General features: G+C 36.0%; 1 protein-coding gene across 8 annotated transcripts in view; it reads right to left on the bottom strand.

The window, feature by feature from the left end:
* VPS13B (vacuolar protein sorting 13 homolog B) overlaps positions 1-20,877 on the bottom strand; it is a 434,575-nt gene that overhangs the window by 53,928 nt on the left and 359,770 nt on the right. For all 8 annotated transcript variants that reach the window (XM_069005219.1, XM_069005215.1, XM_069005221.1 and 5 more), the window contains 2 exons: positions 8,598-8,794; positions 526-707 (listed from right to left, as the gene is read on the bottom strand). In XM_069005219.1, coding sequence (XP_068861320.1) covers positions 526-707; positions 8,598-8,794 — 379 coding nt within the window. The remainder of the gene's footprint in view (positions 1-525; positions 708-8,597; positions 8,795-20,877) is intronic.

Genomic DNA, 20,877 nt, shown 5'->3' with positions numbered 1-20,877 from the left:
AAGGATCTCTTGGAATGTATTTGCCATTAATGCAATGACAGAGAGCACTGAACAAAACCAGATGTAGCTCCAAAAGTGATCATAACTGAAATAACTTCAATCTGCAGTTCTCAGAGCTCTTCCAAGGAATTCTTACTAAGGGGGTTGCAAAATCTTCAAGTATTTTAATAGTACTGTTAATATGCTGGAAAATGTAAAAGATCAAATTCATTCACTAAGATGGCTCAAAAGTGAAGTGGCACCTGCTGTCCCTAATCAGACTATGAAAAGCACACAGCTTCTACAGTTACCCGTTCCGGTGGCAGGAAGGGGCTGCTCATCCAGCCTCACTGCCGGCTGTGGGGACTGGCTCAGTGCACACAAGTCATCACACTCTGAAGCCTGTGCCAGTGGTGACTCTTTGTGATAGCTTATTTCAAGAATATCTGTTTGAATGAGGAAATGGGGACCACACAGAGCAAAAGAGTGGTTAACCAGCATCAGTGAATTGTATGTTTTTATTATTTGACATAAAGCAGTACATACCTGTGCCAAGTTGATCAAGATGATGGCATAGGTGGACTTCCAAACAGGTAAACTGGATCAACACACTTAGTGATGGCACAAACCAAGGAGAAAAACAGGAGTCAACCCTGGTACAAGCTGCTAATGCCGTGGGGGTCACAAGCTGATCACATGTGCTTTGGGAGCCAGATTCACTTTCTGAGCTGCAGAAGGAAGATAACAAAGTAGTACTTCAGCACTTCCAGGATTTTACCACCTTACAGGATGAATTGATGATGTTCCACATGCATTTTCTGACACAGACAACATCATGGTTTTATTTTAATTGCTGTCAGTGTCTGTACTTTTTCCATAGCAGAACATAACAGACAAGATTGCAATCCTTCCATGCCTTTATCAAACTGCACTTTCAATTTACAAATATTTGAACCACAAACCCAAAGCCTCTTTGCAGAAAATAAAACCAAAATATGCCAGGTATCTTTAATTGTTGAAATAGCTAAACAGAGTATATTATCATTATTAAAGCTATAAGAATGAGCTGAAAGTTTATCTGGTCAAGAGAATGATTTCTTTGCTCGCTTGATTTTAAGGAAACCAACTTGCAACCATCAAACTACCTCTGTGTACGAACCCCTAGCCTATGTAAGCTTTATTTCCTTTGCCCTTCTCATTCTACAATCAGAATTCAAAAAGAATCTCCAAGTGTTACAAGCTCAGCCTGGAGCCCTTTACTAGCATGTATTACAAGATATTAACTATTCATTTAAAGTTCCACCCCATGATTTTTTTTCATAGCTGTGCTCCTAACACCATGAATTTCCAAGCATTATCTTTCAGTCTCTTGAGAGAAACTAACACAACATCACAATTCTATAGGCTGTTAAGACACCACAGAAGTACAAATAAACTTTCTAATTTAAGCCAAAACTATCCTTAAAGTTCCTTATTCGCACTCCCTTTGAAGTTTGGCTCTGGAGAGTTTTAGTTTAAAAGTTCAGATTTCATTCAAGAGAATAACGACCATATCAGTCAAATACTGTCTTTATTTTTAAAATAAAATTTAATGAAAGATGGCCTAAGGTTAACTTAATATTTTTGTCAGAAAGTCATTAGTTTTTATCAAACACCACAAATACAATTCCATTGACATTTTAAAGATATTTTAAATTCAAACATAAGTTTAAATTTGATCAATGGCTTTCCAAGCAACATACCTTATGCTTTTAGGACCAGATTTTTCATCATGCAATGTGTTTTACTTCAAAATTATGCACAAATATAGAAGGTACTCAAAATGTTCAGCTGCAAATACATGGAATTCCATCGATAGGTAAATTTATCAGTATTATTTTGTGTTGCAGTAACTATGTAGTGTAGTATTTATTTACAGAGCTTAAATACAGCTCTATCTTAAAACTTATGGACATAAAATACTTATGCAGCAGTAAAACCCAACCAAGATTAGCTAATTATCAAAGAATCATGACAGCGTATTAAGAATGGATTAGGTCACTAAGGTATGAAACATAAATGACCTAATTAGAATTTTATATTGCTTATACACTGCTTTCCTGTGTTTCTTCACGTGTTTAAATTGCTTGTTTACCTTCCAAAAACAGTGTTGTAGGCCTTTTGAGAACTGGCATCTTTGGAAATAAAACTATTCTTTGTGTGCACATGAGAAAATATCTGTGGGACTGGACCACAGAGAAATGGGATGTTTTACTTTGCTCTGCCATGGATATTTCTTAGATTGCTGGAACAAAGCAAGGAAGCAAATCCAAAAGGACAAAAATTCATATGCTGATTTAGACAACTAAGTACTTTTGAATCTTTGAAACTGGTTAGTTCTCTCATAGCAAGTATTAATATTTTAAGATTGTTTGCTCATTGCATTTTGATTAGAAGCAGAAATTCAGGAACATATGAAATGAAAACAGAGAAAAGGGTAGATGAGCGCAAAAAAATGTTAACCAAACTATGAAGAACTTCTAGAAAAACTAATTGCACATTGATATTCTGAATTAAGATTTAATTAGCATCGACAGCTGTAACACTGATTGCAGTAAAGAGGAAGGAGATTTATTTCTTAAATTTATTTCTTATAATTGATGTTTATTCTGAAAATATCTATTTCTGTTCCTCAGAAACCTACTTCTTGACGCATCTATCAGTGATGAAGCATTTTTATTTCTTTTGATCTGTTTTGGAGATGCATATTTTCATAGAATAAACACCAAACAAAACCTTCCAATTACTTATTCAGTCAAATTTTATATATCTGCTTTTTATTCATTGAGCATTTTACTGTGGTGGAACTTTTGTAATTTCTCACTCATAGACACCATGATGACAGAGCAACAGGACATGCTTGATGCAGAAGGAAATGTGGCAGGAGCCTCATACCAGGAAGATAATGTAAAGCATTTAGCCATATTTTTCTCCAGTTTTTCTGCCCCACAAGCAACAGACCACACAGAGGTAATACTCTGCAAGTTAAAATGCTGGGAACAAAAAGATTCAAAGCTGCTTTTTGTTTCCTGATGGAGTCACCTTAGAAACCAAAAAGGCCCACCACTGAAACAATTCCCTGCAAAATTCAGAGTCCAACCACATGCTTAAAACCAGAGAGAAACAGCAAATGAGGATGGGACAATGCTGCTCCATGGGAAAGAATTGGCCTTGAATCCTCTACTCCTGCCAGGGAGGGACAAGCGCTGTCAGTGCTGGACTGAGAGGAGCAGGACAGTGCATCCTAAACCATGGTTAAGAAGGTAAAGTCTCTACAGAGAGAAAATAACCTTGTAGGAACCATCTGAAAAGAAATACAACAAGGATCTTTCATCACTGTTTTCTGCCCAGACTTTTTTTGAATCTGCCATCTTTTTTTGCCGTCTGCCCAGACTTTTTTTGAATACTTGTTTTATCTGGGAGGGGGTTCATTTGGTTTTCACACAACCAGAAATCATATCCAGAATTACAGCCCCCCGTCATGAAAATAAGAATACTGTAACAGTATAAACCAGCTACAGTACAAAATATAATAAAAGCAGCAATCAAATTAATGTAGTATTTCCTTTAAAAAACCCAACTGTAACGAAAACTCATAATGTAAATAAACAGTTTTTAAAGAGGGACTCTAGTCACTACCATGACCCTGTGATTTTAAATTAAATCCCATTTAAACTTTTTGCTTAGGTACACTTCCATCAGACCTGTAGCACTGCCACATTCTTCTTTGACTTTGCAGAGAGCACAGAAATAAAAACCACAGACCTTTATCACATGCTGTGCATAAACAGAAAATAAAGCAGTGATAACTGAAAGCACAGGAAAATTTCTATTAAGTCTTGGTGAACAACAGTAGGAGCACTAATATCAGAAGTAGATGTGATTGTGAAATCAAAATTTGTTCATCAAGTGCATACAATACAAAAACACCCCCACACTGCCTGGCTGTCTTGGCGCTACAAAACGCAGTGTGGACTGTCCACAATTTTTCAGCTGTGAAAGAAGAGGAAGAACCAAATTCTACTGCTTTTGTTTGGTACATCATGCTGCAGGATGGATGTGGCAAAATCGAGGAAATTAAAAAAAAACTGACCTGACTTTAATACCAGAGTTTTCTTCATCTTCTTGTTTTTTTTTTTTTTTTTCCCCTCTTTCTTTTTTTTTTTTAAGTGCTGGGAAATACCAGAATATTTAAAATGGAAAATACCTACATTTGAAGTCATATAAATTATGATATTTCACATCATGCAAAGCAGTGTAAGTTAAATATATGGCAACCGAGAACAATGACTTACCAGTGACCTGCATTATTCTTGTTATTTTAAGAGGGGAATATTTAAACCAAAACTGCCATTTGTGATGAAACTACAACACGGGAAAATATCCACTGGGAAGAAGAAAGAGACCACTTAACTCATTTAATTTATGACTCAAATGCTGGTCTGAACCCAAATTGTTAGAGGTCAAAATCCAGTACATCATTTACTTTGAATAAAAGCTGAAACAATTAGCAAGAAACATGATCATGATTCCTCACTTGAATTTTTAAAAAGTAGCAATTTAAGGCTTATTTAGAAGTTTTTGTACTTGTTTCATGGTTTGTATCTTAAGGCACTTTCAATTACTATTTTACATTAGTATGTCAGTAATTATAAAAATACTGTTTAAATTCCACAGAAGATGCACAAATATATAAAACATCTTGTAATGTAACCCATTGAAACAAAAAATTATAAATCATTCCCAACCAAACCAGGAAGGGGCTTTAGTGTCTCACCAACCAAACAGAGCTTAAAAAGTAATTTAAATTATGATTTGTTAGTCCTGCAATAGGCAAATGCAACCTATAAAAATAATTTATTCTGTGATAATTTCCTTGTAATCCCCTGTTTTAAGGTTTTCCATAAACAGTCATTTATGCCATGTATGATTTCTTTCATAAACACTGTACTACATCCCCAAGGAAATGCTAAATTATTTCACTTAGGAGTTCAAATTTGTTCATTCACTGAATAAACTTCCCTAAATGTTCATGTAAACCTTATATATACATAGAAATAATGAATGGGATACAAAATTCTCAAAAATAAACAACATACATGTATATATTATTCCCTTCACCAGATAGCTCCTTGATTTTTATACTTCCAATTAGTTCCTGATAGATCTCAGAAAAGCTTGCATACCATAGGATTTAAATCATGACATCTTTGCATATTCCCATATTCATTATTGGTTGATGTATTTCACCCCAACAGCTACTGCTCATCATATCAGCTGAATTCACATCTCACAAACCTTGTTTTCATGAGACACCTAAATTTCATACCTTATAACCGATGTTAGGAATCGATAATAAAGTACCACAAGGGATCAGCTCTCTGCTATTAATAAGTAGCATATCATAGAGGTTACCACAAAAAAAAACCCCTGCAGAATTTTAAGGAAAAAATATTATGATTGAGCAGCAGCTGCATGCATATGGCAGGGGTTAGAGTCTGACCCAAAATATAACATCAAACTAAGAAGATAAACTTCAACAAGACTAACTTTTTATACTTTACAATTAAAAGTGTATTATAATTGCTAATCAATCATACAGTTGCAGCATGTGATTAATGTCAAATCATCATGAGTCTAAGGAAAACTGAGGTTCAACTTTTATACAGTCTTTGCTTCTTGCTCTTGCAGATCCCTCAGTGTTAGAATTCCCTGGGTCAGCACTAGCATTAAGCCTTAAGGCTCTTCCCACAAGTCTGCAAAATCCCATGTTAAATGCTTGCTTTAGAAACAAGACTTTGAAATTTACCACAACATGGGCACTGTCTCTCTCTCAAAACCAAGAAAGTTTGGCATTTCTTGGTTAAGTACAATCCAGAACATATTTCAGAGTGCTTGGTGACAAGAAATTATCCATACCAGTAGCAGTATGTTTGAAGAAGCCACAGTTTCAGGAAAGTTACTGCCAATATGGACTTCCTATAAGCCACTAGATGTCTAGAAAGGTTCTCCTTCTCTGCAGGTCCACAGTTTACATCACCACCCCCTACACAAGGCTTTCCTTTAACAGAACATGATCCCTTAGGGCTTAACCATTACCTTCAATTTGTTCTGTAGCTGTAACCATACACATTTCAGTGCTTGTGCACTGTTTCTGAATCTCCAGGTCAGTGACATGTGACTGGCATGTTTGCTCTGTCTCCAAGAAAAAAACACTGTGCCTCAAACACTGTAGATCAAAGCCTCATACCTGAGGAACAGCTGCTCTTGTTTTGACCCATTAAGTTTTTCTGAGAAGGATCACTGCTGACTGGTCAGGACTACTTCTTCCACACCAGTCCTTTCTGCAGTCATCCTTATGAAAGCTTGCAGTGCAGCTTTGTTTGAAGTTAGAGAGACCAGTTTGAATTTCTATCATAGAACCACAGAATGGGTTGGATTGGAAAGAACCTTAAAGATCATAGTTCCAACACCCCTGCCAAGGTGTTAGAATATAACTTACACTAGACTGGGTTGGTCAAAGTCCCACCTGGCCTGGTTGAACATTTCCAGGGATGGGACATCCACAGCTTCTTTGGACAACCTATTCCAGTGCCTCACCACCCTCACAGTGAAGAATTTCTTCCTAATATCTAATCAAAACCTGCCCTCTTTCAGCTTAAATCCATCCCCCCTTATCACTACATGACCTTGTAAAAAGTCTCTCTCCAGCTTTCTTTAGGCTCTGGAAGGCTGCTCTAAGATCTCCTCAGAGCCATCTGTACCTCAGACAGAAAAATCCCAAGTCTCTCAGCCTGTCTTCACAGGAGAGGTGCTCCAGCCCTCTGATCATCTTTGTAGCTCTTCTCTGGAATCACTCCAGCAAGTCCACGTCCTTCTTAAGTTTGGGACCCCAAGAACTGGACACAGTACTCCAGGTGTGGTTTCATGAAAGCAAACCCATGCCTTCAAACTAAAAACACTGCTGAAGCAGGGAATATAACTTTTTCTCTCCTCTGATTGAAATCAGAGGGTTTCCTTGTATATCTCACAGGTTTCTGGCTTCAGGAGTTCACCCTGACCTATACAAATCTTTAAATTTCCAGTCTACTGTTAGTGCATCTAGGTATAAACCACACTTCTCAAAGCTATTATTGAATTTCCCAGGCCAACAAAAGTATCAGGACTAGTGACTCTGAAGCCTCTGGACAGGCAGGTGTCAGTTCAAGGCACTTTCCTTTGACTTCCCTCTTTCTCTTCTGTTTATTTACCTTCAAATGCTTCAGTAGTGTGGTGAATGTTTTTTGTTTTTTCTTTCCTCTCCTGCTATCCTTGTGCAGTGAACTGCAAATGCTTCAGTTTAATTCCTGTTGTTTCTAAACAATTACAGCTCATTAGCTTATCAGAGCTCCCTGAATGAAACATTGCATATAGTGATAAACCCTATTTGAGCAGAAAACAATACACATGACTACAGTGCTAAATGCCTTGATAAAAAAAAAATCTACTAAATTTCACTACATCATTTCCAGTTCCCACCAAGTTCACATTTCTGTGGTGTTAAGCTGACCAGGAAGGCAATTCTGCCAGGGTCCCACATTCAGAGGAATTAACCTTGTCTAAAACACTTAACTTCTCAATGATGAAAATGCATTCTTTCACAATTAACATCAAGAAATCATTTTCAACCTGATACTATTAATGGAAACCAGATGTTTAATTTTCTTCATTGATTTTGTTAGCCATGCTCATATTCCCTGATTTCTCTGAATTCTGCAGCTTTGTTCATCACATACATGGATGCTACATACTCATACTGAAGCTGGGGTTCATAAACAAGCAGCAAGAATCAGCCAATACCAACAACGCAAGAGAGTAATTTTGGGTTTTCTGCTCTAAATATAAAATGTTAAGCAGGTCTTTGAAAGCAATTCCACTGCTGTTTCTGGACAGACCTTGTACTCATTTCTTTTACTCTACATATTAACCAAAATGGAATGAACGCAAACAGAGTGAATATCTGTCATTGCACACTGTTTCTAGCTGTAAACATAATGAAAAATGGATCCCCGGTGCTTCAAAACACTGATTTAATTTTTTTTACTGTTAGCATAGTAAGCAATGTGTGAATAATAATGCAATACTATTGAAATAACATTTTATTCAATATATTTAAAATAGTCATTGATTTGCACTGAGGAGAGAATCAAGGTGATGCGTAAGTATTGAATGGAAGAAGAATGTTTACTACTACATTATAGAATGGATTGCACCTAAGCCTTCTTTTGTTAATTAGCTGATTTTACTGCCTTGTGCAGCTAAGAGGTTTCAGGACCTGTTTGTCTCCACTTTTCAGTAAGTCTCGTATTCAAAAAATGGATGGTTATGATGCTGCCAGGCTGCCTATGAATCTAAAGGAAAGCTCTTTTTGTGCACACTCCATGCCCTTGTGTGAAGGTGAACTACAGTCTGAAGCTCATGCAGGACTAACTACTCTTATTGCATATGAAAACAGCATCTTAATTTCTAAGTCTCTTGAAACAGATTTTTCAGGAGTGTAGGTAGCATTAGATGTCTTTTCCCTCCTCCTTTAAAATTACCTCTGGTCATCAGCCACATTCTGGCTGGTGTTGAGGACAATCCTCCATAGGTCAGAGGCTATGAGCTCTTTCTGATCGTTCACAAGGCTGATGCTGGGCAGCTGGAGTTCACAGACTTTACTTTCTGATAGACTGAATTCCCGGAATGCAACAAATGATTTCTGAAGCTCATCCCAGTACTCCAAGCTGCAAGGAACCTGTGATAAAAGGGAAAAGGCATAATTACTTTATGCTTGATTGCAAATGCATTTTCATCTACACACTAAAAGTGTAAAACTAATTAAACTAAATAAAAGTAAATGGTCATATAGAAAATCATAACTGTAACCATTACTGAGATCTTGTGCTGTCTTGACTTAAATGAAAATGTTTTCAGAATGTCATTGCAGACTAATACTTTCAACCTTCTCTTCCTCTGTACAAAAACAGCTTCTTATTCCACAGGAAACCATGAATAACAAAGGCAATTAATCTAACCAGTATTTGTATTATGCAGCCAAAAAATCCATCAGATGTCTACGCATCATGGTATTAAAGAGATTCTAGTAATAATTATTTTTTTCCTTGAACTCTTTGTTTTATTTTTATTACATAACAAAATATAAGTTTATTAAAATAATCAATGATGCAGAGAAGTAATTGTAATAGACAACACAACACTTTGTGGTGGGCCAACACATTGCTAAAAATCTTGAGTGAAATAATGAAGTACTTGTAAGCACATGATCTTTTCTTTCAAGGAATATCTAGACAAATAAATGCAAATGAAACCACATAAATACATAGTAGCTTGTGCTTAATTACATCCCTAAATTTAAGTCTGTAAATAATCCACTTGTAATTATTTCTAGATGTATCACTGAACTGGAGAGAATGTTATTATAGACATTTCTATAGGCAATAGAAAACCAATTTTAATAAAAGTATAGATCTTAAAGGGTTGTATCCTAGGTGTGTCTTTTTCTTTTTTTTTTTTTTTTGGTAATAGAAAGAAAGTGAATGAGAATATGAATTTAAATGCAAACTCAGTCAGCTATGAAGATTTTAGAATTAAGGTACAGAAATCCACAGTTATAGCAGTTGTACACTGCCATATTTAGCTGAATTACTAAAAGTCAAGCTGACATAAAGCAAATAGTAAGAAAAAATTGCAGGTATGTCCTATTACCTGTTTTATCGCTGTGTACTTGTGCATAGACATGCATACATAAATAACTAGGGAAAAAAAGTAAGAATATGGCAGAGATGCAAGTAAATGTAGAAAAAGTTTTGTAAACATTCTTCCTTGTTATTCAGTAAAGATTATAATGCAGATGGAGGTGACAGCAAGCTGATTAATTAACAGGAATGAAGGTTAAGAAGGAAAATTCAGGGAGCTCAGTGGTTCAAGCTGGGGACGGCAAAGGAACATAAATAATCACCAAAGAATTCTGGAGGAATTAACATGTGGAACCACAGAGCCTGAAAGGTGGATTTTTACTACATTTGTCAAGTCACAATGATATGTGAAGACTGAAAAAAGCAACCACAGTTACTAAAATTTTTTTAGTTCAAGATGTAGGACAAAAAAAAAAAATCTGGTAACTGTCAGTAAACCTCTGATGCCAGTAATGTATATAACGTAGAGTACCACAGCAGTATCAATCAGGAGAGCTGATTTAATTTTGAAGAATAAAGTGTGAGAAAAAGGGATTGATTTAACATCAAAACCACATGTCATATGTGTAAAGATAACACATTTGTTTATAAGGTACATATTCAATTGGAAAGGGTGAGATCTGTAAATGTCAGTCGGAAATTGTGAGGCAGTATGATGATGCCTGGAAAAAGCAAATGCCATCTTGAGACACATCAGGTGAGATATTTCCAAAAATGAGGGACAAATATTAATTCATTTCTATAAAACATCAGTGGAGACTCATCAGGAGTATGCCATGCTTCCAATTCTTCGTCTTAAAACTCTATTAACTCTTGCTGTGGAGAGTTGAGGACTAAATGAAATGAAACAACAGGAACATAATTGATCCACCCAGACACCTCTGGAGAGAAACAATTAATAGAAATCAAGTCTATAGAAATTTCGTGTCAAAATTGAGTTGCCCTATGAATAAAGTGTAAGGCTAGAAACAGTACAGAAAAAGATGGGGATGTACAAGGACAGCCTTGGTGACATGAAAGCTGCTTTTGATTTGTTAATTAGATGGAGAAAATAACAAGCATTGCCCCAATGGGAGGAGGCTGGGCTTGATGACCCAGAAAACAACAGTGCTGTGCACAACAGCAGCAATAAGAAATACCACATTATATTTGTGGCCGTATTTCAAAGTCACACTAAAGTGATTCTTTTTGATCTCAGTGCCACTATAGTTTAAGATTTTTTTCAGAACTTCTCAGTGCTAAATTATTTGAATGTTTAATGCCTGTGGACAAACACTCAAGACTGCTACTCTAACATAGCAATGTTCCTACCCTTCAATTATGGATACATCTAAAGAACTCCCCTATGTTAACTATGAACACATAAAGAGCAGCTTCCATCATCTGCTATCTTTTGTACTACATTGTGGAGCCATTCACCCTCACATACTTCTTTTTTTAAACCTTCACAATCTCCACTGCTAATAAAACATTTGAGTTTGTTTAAAGATTGTAATACTTGACATACTTCCTATAGCATAAAGTCTTGGAATTACATAATTACAAAAGGATCTGTTTAATTTCTGACAAAAGGCTGCAGCCTTTCATGGCTGCATATATAGTTTACATACAGCAGTATTTATTTCTGCACACTTTTTAATCTCAGTCCTTAAAATACCTTGAGATTCTTTTAGGAACCTTATTAAATATATTTGAATACTTAGTTTGGTCTTGTGCTTCCTAATGTCTATCAACATCTGAATTACCTTTTCTTATCAATGTTATTGAGTAACGTGTGCAACAGAAGTCTCACAAAGCTATCATATTTAGCATACTTATTTCTCTTAGATTACATCTCAAAACAAAACTCATTTTAAGTATGCAAATCTCCCTAACAAGAATCTCATAAAATTGGATTAGAATAGAAAGTAATGGGCATTTTAAAGGAGGCTAGGAAAGGTGATGAATTCTATCCCCACTAAGATTAATGAGCTGGAAGAACAAGTTAGAGAGTACATTAAGAGAATTTCTTAAGTGGCACTACAATACATAAATCATAAAACTATCAGTAAGGATAGAGGAAAATAATATAGAGTGATAGAAAATAAAGATTAAAAATAAAGGCAGAACAAAACTTGAAAAACCCAAACTGGATTTCACACATCCTGTTTAAAAATAAAAAAAAAAAAGAGAAGGTACATCAGTATTTCCACCCACCCCGTAGGCGGTAGATCTATTGAAACACCTCTTGAGGAAAAGATGGCAAAGTAAAATGATGAAAACAATTATTATGCCATAAAGAAGTAATAACTTCATAACTCCTCTTCAGGCTGTGGTCTGTGGTATAAACTAACACAGTGGAAGTTTCATCTGAGTATGAGGAAGAACTTCTTTACTGTGTGGCTGACTGAGAGAGATTGTAGAGTCCCCTTCACTGGAGATATTCAAGAACCACCTGGGTGCAATCCTGTATCATGTGCTCTGGGAGGACCCTGCTTGAGCAGGGAGGTTGGACCAGAGGATCCACTGTGGACCCTTCCAGCCTTACCCATTCTGTGATTCTGTATATTTCATTACAACCTCTAAAGTGAATTACGAAAAATCTGGAAAGGCACAGGAGTGATTGCTGAACTCAGTGGTATGAGTAGCCAGAAAAAACATCACTAAACAGTTAAAGCAGACTGGTCAGCAAGAAGAAAAGATTATTCCTCTTTATTTTGGTTTACAATTTTTTTCTAACTATGTTGTAATATGTCAAGAAATCTACCAGAGCAAGAGACAATATGTTTCGAAGTGTCATCGGTACATTAGAGATAACAAATCAAGGGCACACATTATGTGATTGCCTATAAAAATACAGCTCATGCTTTGGAACTACACAAACTGTAAGCTTTCTAGTTTGAAGCTTGCAAAAGACTTAGTTGACTTAGAATCTTTGATTTCTACATATCTAGCTTTATTTGTTCTAGGGGGTTTATTACTAATGCCTAATCTGGATAAGTTTAAGGAAAGATGGTAGCTCTGGGCAATACAGGCTGCCAAAAATAATAGTTGTGAAAGCCTGGAAAGGGATTATAATGCCAGAACTGAGTCATCAGCAGCGGGAATAAGTGAGCTAGTTGCAACAAAAAATTCTCCACATGTCGAATTAAGTATGGTGCTTTTACCTTAAAATATTTGAATAAAACCTGAGCTATAATCCAAATAATTGTTACCTCTTAGAAAATGTGAGCACTAGGGCTGCCTCTAAAAAAGCAAACACAAACAAAGCATATTTAACTTTTTTGCTAAACAACAAACTTGGTTCTCCAGCAGACACTTCCCTGCAGCTTTTTGTCTTCTTCCATAGCTCTCAAAGACAGTTTTAATTGCAATGATTGTATGCACCTGTCACTTAAGTGTGCATAAAAGTATTATTTAACTGTGAGCTCAAATTTAACCAAGAATCTCCAAGCTCTTTTTTGCTAGAAAACCACACACTATGGCACACACAGTTATTTAAAAGGATGATTATGGCAACAGGGAGCAAAGACACAGACAAATGCTTTACTTTTCAGCAGCATTAACAACAGAGATTAGAAACAGAAATGAAAAGCTGTATGAAACAACCTAAACTCTAAGCAGAGAAATTGAAAGCGGCTCCTTTTTCTCTTTACCGCTGTGAACTACAGACATTGGAGATCTGAAAATTGCATGGCAGTGTTTGAAAGAAGAAGGAAAATGGTGTATTGGCAAATTCTGACTGGAAGAAAAGCAGTTGTCTCCAGGTGACAATTCCAGTCATGCCCCCTGCATGTACAGGATACAAACAACTGTTTGGACATAGCTGCCTTGGAGCAAAAATCTTTTTAATTAGAAGAGAACAGATTCTTGTTTTCTCTGAATCTTATTTCACTCTATTTTAAGACAAAAATTTTCGTGTATATTACACTAACACATATGAGAAACATCTCTGATTTGCGCAGAGCTGAAACCTCCAACATACACATCTCACCAAAAAAAAAAGTCAAACAATGAGAAACCTGAAAATCCTCATAAAACACTGCATCCTTCAAGTAATTCCCTTCATACTTGGTAATCTATCAGCAGAACAGTATTACATTAGTAACCAACATGAAGTACTCCCACTAAAGCATTACAGTGTGATAGATTGTGTTTTTTCTTATTGATCATATATTGTGTCACACATTATCTGTACCAGAATAATTTAATCCCTACTTGGAAACTAGGGGGTCAAGAAATGCTACACAGCCTGTTAATGCTCTGTTATTAATTTCATCCTTGTGTTTTACAGATGGATACTCCTTATTCCCACTTGTGGTTATGTGTAATATTAAGACTTGATAGAGAAATGAGTGTTGACCCTTAAGTGCTTTTAAAGAATTTCAAGATCACAACATGCTTCTATATTTTCCTGTGAGCTGATGTTATCCTCACAGCTTTAGACTACTTGGCTAATTTGGACTTGAAAAGTACTGGGTGCACAGCACTTATCTGTCTACAGGTACAATTCAATGTTGAAATGTAGCTGAGCAGAGAGCCAACACCAGTGCACTTCTACAATCTGTCATGTTACCATTAACGATCATATCTATTATTCAATACACATTTTGTCAGAATGCTAACTGGTCTCAGACATGGACATAATTTCCAACTAGGAGAGAAATAATTAAAATATTACTTAACTAATCCCATCTTTTTCACAGACATCTTTTTTGCCTCTAGGAAAAAGCTACTGCCATCAGCCTACTTCTTTGAAGTTGTTGAATGAAGGCTGTACAAAAAGTATTATGCCTTAAATACTGAAGCATGTGATTTTAAAACTCAATATAAAAAAATGAACTTTTAAACTATATACATGCAGATTTCTTAGGTCGCAAAATACATCTTGTCCAGTTGAGAAAGAAAGATAGATATTAACAGCTGGGTTACAGGATGTGCCTAATGTTTCTTTCAGGGATGCTTCCTTTTGATTGATGGATTTGCTAGAAAAGAAGCTTTTACAGAAGATACATTCATTTCTTGAATCTCAGTCCCCCAGATCGTGGGCGCTTCCTCTTGGAAATTAAGCTATTCTTGGTCCAGAAACAACTACTGTACAAAAAAATGCACACAGAAGACAGGAAGTGTGTGTGTGTTTTATCTTGTCCATGCAGGGCCACCTCAGTGAATGAGGCAGAACACAACACAAACTAAAAGCACTCTGAGTCAGACACCAACCCATACTGAGATTTTGACTTCAGCTTCCTGAGCATGAATAAACTGATTGCTCTGTAATAAAGCTATTCTTTTATTAAGATATTTTACTGGTTTAGGGCCAACTTTCTTAAAAATACAATTCTCTCATTAGGTGAACAGAAGTTGCAGTAGCAGGAAATAAAAAGTTTTATCCAGACTTTTATAAGAGAAAAAGGCTTGGCAATAACTACCAGGAACATTAGTTTTGAATTTGATTTTGAAGTATTATTTATATAAAACTAGCAAAAGAATTTTGCAGAAAAATACAATATGTAGAAAATATGCCCAAAAGAAAAATAATATTAAATAGAATAGAACTTCGTAATATGCCTTTTCACACAACATACACAATTCAATCTGACCAGCGGAACACCTACTTTTTGGACAAATGTAGGATACTTCAACATCCACATTCCTGTTTATCTTGTGTGATTGACACTGTGAAATCATGCTACAAACCACTGTTAGAGAATTTTTTTTTTAGCCTTCCTCAGAGCTAAGATGGTATGATATCTGTGTGGAAAACAGACGCTCCTGGCACAGCTACAGACCACCAATATCCCCATTTCATGAAAGGAAAAAACCAAACAACCAAACCACCAGAAAAAAGTGATGGCTTACAGTGAGGTAAAAATACAGCCTTATGTTAGTAGTGTTAGGATTAGCTGTAGTACTCAGATTAAAATCATTTAGTTGTACAAAGTATTTGCTGTCCCACTCTCTTCAATTTCCTTTGTGTTTTCAGTATGATTTTCTGTACTTTGACAGCAGTTTGAAGTGTTACATACCTGTATATTTCAGGCAGTAAAAGTTATTCCACTTCGGTACAGTCTCAATTTTTCAACACCCTGGAATAATCAGACACCCCAGCTGGAGATGTTTTTCAAAATTATGCCATATAATTTCTTCACAGAATTGTTTTAATTCTCTTTGAATTTTTTAAAAATAAATTTGGTTCTAAAGCTAAGACAAATTAAAAATACTCACTTTAAAATTTAATGTGCAATATGTGCTTGATTTAGTTTCTTCCTCTATCCATAGTGAGGTCTTTGGCTGACTAATGAAAATAATTACTATTTTGTTATCTAAGTAATGACATATACCATGGCTCTTTCAACTCCACTTAACATATAATAGTCCTATAAGTACATTTATTTCATTTTATTTAAATTTACATCTGTCCTGCAGTTTATAAAATAAATATCAAATAGAGTTATAATAAAGAGATGTGAAAGAAAACTCTTGTCTTCTGAGAAAAATTGTTCTTTAAAAATACATAACTTCCTTTTAGCTGACTTTGGAAAAAAGCTTCTATACATCTTCAACTAATAGAAGCTATAAAAAACCTTTTGTAATATTGGAACCAGTTGAGAAACCACAAGTATTCAAATGCAGGAAATCATGATTTTATAACATTTTAATGTGATCTACTCTTGGGAAACAAAGTTAACCAAGCCCTATTTCTGTACAGGAAATATTCCACTGTACAGTTGTAATACATTGTGGTGAGGGGTACAGCTGCAATTTTTTCACCTGTAATGCCCCACTGGTATTGTGGCTTACTGAATTGCATCAAGATTGCCTTCCTGTCCGGAAAGCCTTCTAAGTACAAACAAGGCTCTAAGCCCAGGTTTTATTTTCCCCTGGTATCAGAATATGGTAATTTAAGAGCCCTGAGAAATGCTTTTTAACCTTTTAGAAGAAATATGTAGCATTCTTTTATTAGGAACTATGTTCTTTGCCTTTTTAAAACAACATGCGACCAACTTATCAATTTATCAGGCTAGCAGGTTCAGAGCAAATGCAGGTGCGAGGAGTAATGTAATCTGTCACAGATACTGGCTTTTTCCATTATGGAAAAATTACTCTAAACACACTAACAGCTTTTGTTAAGAAAGCACAAAATAGTGCTGGGCTGTAACTGAGATTTCTGCAGGACTTTAAACAGGAAAATTACGCACTGCTAAGTGTCAAACTTTTCTAATAATTGTCAATCAACTTGAGACTGAGTTTATGTGACGACCACTTGCCTTTTAAATAGCAAAAGCAACAATATTTCTTTAATTTATTAGATCTTAATGTGTTGTTCCAACTGTTGAGAAACAAAAGCATTCAGATTGGACATCTGACATTCGGGACTCGTCTACTTCTTGAAATACACTTTTTTCTCTCTTTCTGATACAGGAACTATCTTCCATGTTTCATTTAAGGTTTTTAATTTTCTAGGCTTCAGTATTTATTATTAATATAGGGACTATGCTGTTGAAATGTAGTCACCACTGGGATTGAGGTTAGCAGTCTATTAATACATAAAGTACCTTACAATTTTCAGTATATGAGCTACTTTGACCACATATTCTCACCACAGTAAAGCCTGACTCCTAGAAGAAGTACCACAAAGTCGGTGTACAGACGGAAGTACTTGGGTTTGCAAAGTTTCATAAATCAGAGTCACAAAATCTGAAGAGTACAGAACACGAGGAGAGTGTAAATCTGTCATTAAGATAATCTGATGGTTTCGTCAGTCCTCTGGCACCCGGTAGAATTTTCACTGGCTCAGTAACCCCTAAGGGTAAATTTCACTGTGATGCACAGGCAAATTATGCAAAACTTCCATTAACATTCCCAAGAAGTTACGCTTAACTCCCTGCAGACTGCACAGAAACTCTAGGACAAACGATACAGTCTCATCTTGATGAAGGGAACACTAAGATCACACAGCAAGATAATTAAGATTATACACACACAAACCAGTAACAAAATAGTAAAGTCTGAGATAATCCTACTCTCAGGCAAGGAAGTTCACAAATAATGTTTAAAGCTGGAATTCCCAAAGAGAATGGGCTCTGTTTCAACATCTGCTTAAGACTCCAACTTCTTTAGTCCCTCTTTCCTTCCTTGCAAGAAAATGAAGACAATACTTACAATTAATAATCAGAGTCTTAACTTTGGAAAACATGTGCAAAACTCAGATCAGAAAATGTGCTCACATGCAGATCATCTGGAGTGTAAGTGGCTCAAGCTACAAACAAACCTATGGCCCTCTTACACAGACCAGCTGTTTACGTGATGACCTGCACCCATTTTTGTCTTATGCATGAATGGAAACACTGCATTTACTGCTGAGAAAGAGGTTCCCTACATTAGAATAAATGGCATTTGTTACACTTCTAGTTTATGATCAGATATGTTCAACAACTATTGTTTCTTTTCAAGCTTGTTGCAACTCTTCACACAGTAGAGAGATAATAAAAACACTGCATAGAGTCTTTATATAGTAGTAGTGTGACTATTACAGTAATTTTGAATAACATCCAAAGATAAAATTAACAAGAAATGTAAGCTTTAAAAAGCAGACAAAGCACCAAATTTGCCTTCTGAGCAATTCACATTATTTCTCCATCCATCTAAAAAGTCTCATTATTCGAAGACAGTACTGAACTGTGTGGCAGTAGATTCAAAACTTGCAAACCAACAGGTTTATCAAGAAGCATAGTTAAACTTTACAGCTTATTATCTAGTAACACCATGAGCTTAAATCACTAACCTGTCACCCACAAATCATCTGGATTTCCAAAATTGTTGTTGCTTTGGGAATATAAGAAATAAATCAAAAATTTGTGGTTTCCCAGAAAGCACTTTTCCCAGACTCTCAAATGCCCCGCTGAATATTGTAGCCCCAACAGGGAATGAAAAGTAAAAAGGAAGCAAAGCCAGCCAAAAATGAAGTATTCTCTGTTAAAAGGAAAAATGAATGTCTTTGACATTGATCATAATTCTTCTCCTGTTGACTGTCATGTCAAATCCTTCCTGGAGTAATGACTTACAGTAGGTCTAATGTCGGTCATTCTTTAGCTCATGCTTCCTTAAGCCACTGTTTAAACAGCCACAAGGTGTTAGAAAATTACTATTCATTGGCTGACAGCGTTAAAAAAATCAGATTCCAGACTAGCAAGTTTGCAAATGCTTTATTTAAATAGCACATGCATGTAAGGCAATGCAACAATTTTTTGAATCCCTGCCTTTTGAAGTTGGAAATATTTTATGTTCTCCTAAAAGAGATTTCACCACCTTTGGAAATGCTCTGTGTGAATTTTACCACAGTGGTTTTCTTTCCTTATTAAGGAAAATAAGGTAGTCTTTCCTTATTAAATCCCAGTTAAGCCCTTGCAACCTCAGAGCTATACTCACTGCCCTAAAATTTTCTTCAGTAGACCTTGAGATTTGCTTAATTTAATCACCCCTTTTCTAAACTTTGCTCTGTTTCTTAGGACACTATATAAAGAAGAAAGGCCAAAAAAGAAGACCTCAGCACACATTAATCTTTTCATCAGCTGTTATAATGCTGACTACACTTGCCTGCAATAAGAATCCTGGCAGGTACACAAGGGAAACATCCTCAAATACAAAAACCTGTCAGGGTTATAGTTTAGCAGATATTTTATTTTAACTTCATATGGAGAAACCAGCAAATGCTGTAGTTTATCTTTTTTTTTGTTCAACAGCTTGCATCTCTCACTGGATGACAATCCAGGAGAAAGAATTTTAAGTTGGTGTTAGTGATGCACCTTAAATAGATCAGATAACTCATACTTTGGAGCACTACACACTGTATGATTACCTTGATTAGGCAAATCTGGCTTTCTCCTGCTTTTAAATCCATGTCACTTGAGTAAACGCTCCTGTGACAACACATAGCGTTTTGTTTTGAGATATGTGGCAGTGCCAGCAACATCCCTCATTGGAAAGATAACTCTACAATGGAATGGCAATAAAGGAGAATCTCTGTAAAAGGTTCACTAAATAGGCCTCCAGCTGTACAGGACATAATTTGTGTGTCCTGTTCACCTGCCTGCACAAAAAAGCAGAATTATTTCCCTGATGCCATATGAACTGTTTTCCTACCTTGGTGAGCCCCTCCCCTCCCCCCCCAATCTTTGCTCTCTCCCCTGCCAACCTAAACCTGTCAACCTCGTTCTTGGTAAAGATAAATGATATAAAAATATAACCCAGATTACATCAGAAAAGTGTAACAACATCACAGGCAAAGATAAACATAAATCTGAGATTCTCAAGACTGCAGGAAGACACAGGAAGACTTTGGGGAAACCAGACACACAGTGCAAATACAGTTCTAAGCCCCACAGAACAAATATACAACAGAAATGTCTTTGAGGCTAAATATCTAAATGTAGCTAGCTTCATATTGTATCTGCACAATGTGAAAGTCACTAATGAATCAGTAACAGATTTTTTTTCCTGCTTTTCTTTTCCTGCTTTCCCTCCTTTGAATTTTAAAAATATCACAGAAACGAAGATGACTTGTCCTTCCTCAAATACAGACCTGACAGATCCAAGGAACTGTACAAACACAGTTGAATTTAGCATCACACAACAGTTTTGAAATACAGCCCTTTGTTATGATGTGGAGTATATTATTCTTATTATTCAATTTTTCTTTATGTTCTGAGACCATGGAATTACCTGCATAATCATAAACTGTTGTCTGAAATTAGAAATTGCTCTTACTCCTTTCTTCCTAACCATTCTTCCAAGGCAACCAGAACAACCAGGATGGAGGAAATTGCCACAAATTCTCTTTGAGCTGTCCTAGTAGCCAGATCAAGCCAATGTCCTCATCATTTAGGAGATGAAGAGAGACACTATGAAGCCTTTACTCTGAAATTTAGACTGTCTAGCCCATTCTTGCTCCTAAGACGCTCATGTATCTTCTGCCACGCTGATACCTCTGCAGGAGACATTTCTACATCCATTCTAAACCAAAATCTACTTGAATCTATTACCATGCTTCAAAGTCCTTGGTGAAAGACATTTTATGGTCAGATTTCATAGGAATGAGAATCATCACTGATTCCAACTCCCACAGATTCCAACTTTAACTTCC

Source organism: Aphelocoma coerulescens, chromosome 2 (assembly GCF_041296385.1).
Source record: "Aphelocoma coerulescens isolate FSJ_1873_10779 chromosome 2, UR_Acoe_1.0, whole genome shotgun sequence".
Lineage (NCBI taxonomy): Eukaryota > Metazoa > Chordata > Aves > Passeriformes > Corvidae > Aphelocoma > Aphelocoma coerulescens.
Note: the sequence above shows the minus strand (reverse complement) of the source record. Positions and strands in the feature narration are given on the sequence as shown.